General features: G+C 39.6%; 1 protein-coding gene across 1 annotated transcript in view; it reads left to right on the top strand.

Annotated features, from left to right (window-relative positions):
- The window catches only part of LOC107661255 (WD repeat and FYVE domain-containing protein 3), an 83,102-nt gene that overhangs the window by 48,618 nt on the left and 28,679 nt on the right, over positions 1-5,805 (top strand). The window contains exons 19-28 of the mRNA XM_016450754.1: positions 370-588; positions 993-1,174; positions 1,514-1,745; positions 1,934-2,094; positions 3,015-3,126; positions 3,281-3,471; positions 3,956-4,108; positions 4,292-4,365; positions 5,052-5,213; positions 5,523-5,617. Of these exons, the coding sequence (XP_016306240.1) occupies positions 370-588; positions 993-1,174; positions 1,514-1,745; positions 1,934-2,094; positions 3,015-3,126; positions 3,281-3,471; positions 3,956-4,108; positions 4,292-4,365; positions 5,052-5,213; positions 5,523-5,617 (1,581 nt within the window). The remainder of the gene's footprint in view (positions 1-369; positions 589-992; positions 1,175-1,513; positions 1,746-1,933; positions 2,095-3,014; positions 3,127-3,280; positions 3,472-3,955; positions 4,109-4,291; positions 4,366-5,051; positions 5,214-5,522; positions 5,618-5,805) is intronic.

The raw sequence follows: 5,805 nt of genomic DNA, 5'->3' as shown, positions 1-5,805 counted from the left end.
CTTGTTAATCTAATGAATAACTGATTTGTTAAATCAAATGAAAAATTGTGTTTTTGATTGGTCCAAACGCTACACAACTATCGGTGCCAATTAATTGGCAAAACCGATCAATCGGCCGACCTCTAAGGCTGGAGTAATGGCTGCTGAAAATTCAGCTTTGTCATCGCACAAATAAATTATGTTTGAAAATATATTAAAATAGAAATATACTTCCTACAAAAACATAAAAAAAAACCTTTACCAACCCCAAACTTTTGTACTAAAAAACAAACAAAAAAGTGCAAAACTGGTATGTCATTCTAAATCCAAATGATGCAAAAATAGAAAGTAACTCCTAATATTAAATAATCCTCATTTTCATCTCTCCAGGTGAGCGTTTCTTTCCACCCCCATCTGGCCTGAGTTACTCAACGTGGTTTTGCGTTGAGCGTTTCAGCACACCACCCCAAAGCCCCCCTGTGCGTCTGCTCACGGTGGTGCGAAGGGCCACCTCGTCTGAGCAGCACTACGTGTGCCTGGCCATCGTGCTCTCTGCTAAAGACCGGTCTCTCATTGTGTCCACTAAGGAAGAGCTGCTTCAGACCTATGGCAAGTGTTTCTACAACTTCCTGTTCTACATCTTTGTTTGCGGTTTATGTCAGCACAGCAGTTTTAATGATGTGGAATGTTTGTAAATCAGATGATCGTTTCAACCTTTTTGTTCCTCTGTATGCAGATTAAGTGAGCTTGAATTAAAAACAAGTCTATTACAGACCTTCAAAATGCTGTTGTTTGTGAACACACAAAAAAAAAAAAATTGTAATTATTTTAAATAATTTCAAATTTAATTTAGCCTGTAAAGTCACCACGCTCATGTTTCGTGGGCAAACCGACGATAGACAACTAAGCCATTTTAATGTAGGATTTAAGAGGCCGTTCCTTCTGAAATGCTGAGGAAAAGTTCCTTTGTCTGTGGTTAGTGACGTGACATCATTTCCTCTTTCCCTTAGCAGTGGATGACTTCAGTGAGGAGTCCTCCTTCTATGAGATTCTTCCCTGCTGTGCTCGCTTCCGCTGCGCTGACCTCATCACTGAGGGGCAGTGGCACCACCTGGTGTTAGTTATGAGCAAGGGAATGCTGAAGAACAGCATGGCGACTCTCTACATCGATGGCCAGATGGTCAGCACGGTCAAGGTGTGGCCCAGCTCCTGATGTAGACACCTTTATTTTGTTTCGACTAAAGTAATGGGAAAAACTGTGCCGTTAATATTTTTTTTCTGCACAAAGGTCAGATTTTCCTGCCCCATTTGAAGGAATTTAATTTTATATTTCAAACTTTAGCATAGCTCAAAACTGGCATCAGCTCTGAAATCTGATGTGATGTGGTCTTCCGCTTACTTCATTAGCAGCTAAAACACCAGTTCCCAAGGCTACTGTTAAACAATATATATTTGAAATATAAGTCCTTATTGGCCTGCAAACCAATAAAGTCACACTCGCCTCTTTTGTTTCTCATTGTGGTTGTCTTTGTAGCTGCACTATGTTCACAATGCTCCCGGCGGCTCTGCATCCGCAAACCCACCTGTGGTGAGCACGGTGTACAGCTACATCGGTACGCCACCGGCCCAGCGCCAGCTCTCCGCTCTGGTCTGGCGACTGGGGCCCACTCACTTTCTGGAGGAGGTTCTGCCTGCTGCCAGTGTGGCTGCCATCTATGAACTGGGACCCAATTATGTAGGCAGTTTCCAAGCTGTTTACCTGCCATGTGAGTACCTGATGTGTCACACTGAGGTGAATAACACCTAAAAGAAGTTGATGTTTATTGTAAATTAATGGCTATTTTACTGATTTAATTTTTTTTTTTTCTTTTCTTGCGTGTGTTATATAGAAAAATGCAGGCATTTGCTCCTGTAGTTGTGGCTTTTAAAATTGGGTTTTCTCTCATATCACCAGGCAAAGACTCAAAGACTGAGGCTGTGCCACCATGTCCTGTTGCATTGGTCCCTGAAGAGAAGGTCTCCTTTAGTCTCTTTGCTCACTCTGCATCTACTCTCACTGTGGCCAAGATACGAAAGGTCTACAACAAACTGGACAGCAAAACCATTGCCAAACAGGTAAGCAGTCTCACCCTTTTCCTCTTGCTAAAATAAAGTTGTCATATTTAATAAACTGAACAACCACCAAATACATTAATCAGGACCATAAGCAGACCCTACACTACCATTCAAAAGTTTGGGGTTAGTAAAAATGTTTTTATGTTTTTGAAAGAAGTCTGTTATGCTCACCAATACTGCATTTATTTGATCAAAAATACAGTAAAACCAGAAATGCTGTCAAATATTAGTTTAAAATAACTGTTTTCTATTTTGAAATATTTTAAAGGTTATTTATTCCATTTCCTGTGATGTCAAAGCTGAATTTTCAGCAGCCATTACTCCAGTCTTCAGTGTCACATGATCCTTCAGAAATCATTCTAATGCTGATTTGGTCCTCAAAAAAACATTTCATATTATTATTAATGTTGAAAATGGTTGTGTTGCTTAATATGTTTTTGGAAACGGATTCTCTGATGAATAGAAAGTTCAAAGATTGAAGTCTTTTGTAACATTACAAATGCATTTGCTGTCACTTTTGATCAATTTAATGTGACCTTGCTGAATCAAATATTAATTTCTTAACATTAATATCTCAAAAATATGTAGAATTCTTTAGGGTAGAAAGGGTATAATAAAAGGGTGGGCAAGGGGTATAGTTTTGTGAATGATGTGTATTCAAATTCTGTATGAATGAGGACATTCAACTAATGTGAAAATCAGCAGAGCTTTTTGTGGAAATTTGCAGACTTTTCACATATCTTCAGGAATTTTTGTGGATTATCTGCAGAATTCTAGTGTTGGACACTTTTTGATAGCTGAAAGTAATAAATATTTCGCCAAAAAATTACATATAAATAAACATACAAGGGGTGCAGAATGTGTAGAAGAATTATAATTTTGGGAAAGTTGCTCAGAGTGATGTTTTCATTCCCTTTCAGCTGGGGGTTTCCTCTCATGAAAGTGCCATACCAGTCAAGCTCGTCCATAATGCAGTGGGCCATCTCAACGGGTCGGCCAGGACCATTGGAGCTGCAGTCATCGGTTACCTGGGTGAATGCGTGTGCTGTTTTCATTAGGACGATGGAGATCTGTGAAGTTTTTTTGCAGAATAAAAAAAATGAAGTGGCACAGTACAGCTTTTCCAATAAACCAGCCCTTTCTCTCAGTGTTCATGTATTTATAGCTGCAGTCTTGTTCCGTGTAGGTGTGCGCGCCTTCGTGACCAAACCAGTGGCCACCAACCTCCAGTACATCGGAGGAGCAGCTGCCATTCTGGGCCTGGTTGCCATGGCGTCAGACGTGGAGGGTCTCTATGCTGCAGTAAAAGCGTTAGTGTGTGTTGTGAAGAGCAACCCGCTAGCTAGCAAGGAGATGGAACGTATCAAAGGATACCAGGTGGGCTGCAATAACAATTACTCAGTGAACTTTGAACCGAGGATGTCCTCTGTTCTCTACTGCTGTAGCTGTAGGATGTTATGAGCCAATGAGGTGGCAAATTAAATGATAACAGTGAGACTGGGCTGTTGTGTCCGGTGACAGCCAGCTGATGTGATAAGTGGGGGTTCGTAAGGGTGGACCATGCTGGGATGTGCTGGTTTGAACATAACAGATGGTGCATTGTTTAATTTCTCTGCTGCTTTAATGGGGTCTGTAGAGAGAATGCGATGTTTCATGGAGCTAATGTCACTGTGTAAGGAAAATGGATGGCTGAGTGTTGGGTTTCAGCCTGTTTTAAATTGAACTGATCGCTGAAATGAGTAGACTAACGAAAATATAGCAGATCATTCTTTCACATAGACCTTCTGTTGTTGCTTTTTCCCCGTCAGCTTTAGATCATTTGCCTGAAAGATCTTCTTTAACTCAATGTCTTCTGTTATAGCTGTTGGCCATGCTGCTGAAGAAGAAGCGCCCTCTGTTGAACAGCCATATTCTTCACTTGACCTTCTCTCTTGTCGGAACTGTCGATAGTGGCCATGAGACCTCAATCATCCCGAACTCCACAGCTTTTCAGGACCTGCTGTGTGATTTTGAGGTGCGAAGCTCACATATAAATACCTCAGACTGACATCATCAGTGACCTTGCTGAAAATTTAACTACAGCCACTATAATAGTTTCTGGCATGAGAACAGATATAAACACTTGTTTGATTTTCGTGATATAATGATTAAAATGTTTAATTATACTTTTTTTATTTTTTATTTGCTGGACTTTCAGGTTTGGCTTCATGCTCCCTATGAGCTGCACCTCTCTCTCTTCGAGCACTTCATTGAACTTCTGACTGAATCCAGGTAATCCATCCATACTCTAACACTCTTTATTGAATCTTTTTTATTCAGGGCAGTCGATTTAAGCCTTCCTGCAATGTAATGGGACTTTCAGTCTTATAGAAGTTTTATAGTGTACAGTAAGCATTAGCATTATGATGGTTACCCAGCAGCACTTATAGAACAACATATGCATCACATGGTATGTGAATTACTTCACATGGATATTTGAGGTCTACTTCCATATGAAGTACATCATACTGAAGAGAAGAGAGGAGAGATCTTGTATGTCTTAAGGCCCGTTCACATAAAGACAATGGTAACTATAACGAAAACTATATCAACATCCACAAACAGACAATAATGTCCTGTTTAATATAAGCACACACAGTGCATGTCATCTGCTGCTTCAAATGTTCAAGCTCTTTAAAGTCAGGTGGATTCTGATTGGTTGTCAACGTTCTTATCATTCAACATCTGAAAAAATCATCTGGAGTGATTCCTACGATATTGTTCCTCTGTGTCATTAGCATTATAGTTGTAATATGCACTCCGATATTCTCTTTAAGTTATTAACTTTATTGTTATCGTCCTTGGTTTGAGTGGGTCTTTAGAGTGAACAATGTTCCTAAACTCCAGAGGTGCAGAGTCAGACCTGCAGATATTAAACTACTGTTACTAACACAGTGTGTAATTGTTTCTGTTTTCAGTGAAGCTGCTAAGAATGCCAAACTGTTGCGGGAGTTTCAGTTGATCCCCAAACTTCTGCTGACTCTGAGGGATCAGTCTCTGTCTCAGCCCACCATCGCTGCCATCGGCAACGTCCTCAGTCTCCTGCTGCAGGGCTTCCCCAACTCATATGACCTACTAAGGTAAACATAGAGATGTATGCCCATTTTAAATGTATGCTCAGACAACAAATTTAAATAGATTGAAATCAGAAGTGACAGATTCTTTCAAATTTGTCTTATTTTGCTGCAGAATATAGTTTATTTAGAAGCAGAGGCGACTAATTATTATAACAATTTTTTTTGAATAATTAGTAAGGGACACTATGTACAATTTACACATAAAAAATAACATTTTTAATTCTCAAAATAATATCACTAAATAATCATTTATAATTCTGAATCTTTTTTTTTTCCATTTGTTTATGGATTTGATTTTTTTTTTTCTTCAAGGTTTGGGCAGTTCATCTCTTCAACATTGCCAACATTTGCAGTCTGTGAGAAGTTTGTCATTATGGAGAACACCAATGAGGAGAAGATCGACCGGGGTGAGTCATGTTTTTAAGCTTCCAAGTATAAATGCCCACGCATTTTAGCTCCATATTGTTGTAACACGACAACACTTCAAATCGCCCTATTAACGAATCAGATCCATGGGAATCAAAGCATTGCCAGCTTTAAGCAACCCCAAAAGAAATCCACACCTGCAGAATTCTGTAGAAAGTTACACAGAATT

The sequence above is a fragment of the Sinocyclocheilus anshuiensis genome, unplaced genomic scaffold (assembly GCF_001515605.1).
Source record: "Sinocyclocheilus anshuiensis isolate Anshui unplaced genomic scaffold, SAMN03320099.WGS_v1.1 scaffold1365, whole genome shotgun sequence".
Taxonomy (NCBI): Eukaryota; Metazoa; Chordata; class Actinopteri; order Cypriniformes; family Cyprinidae; genus Sinocyclocheilus; species Sinocyclocheilus anshuiensis.
This window is presented reverse-complemented; position numbering and strand designations above follow the sequence as displayed.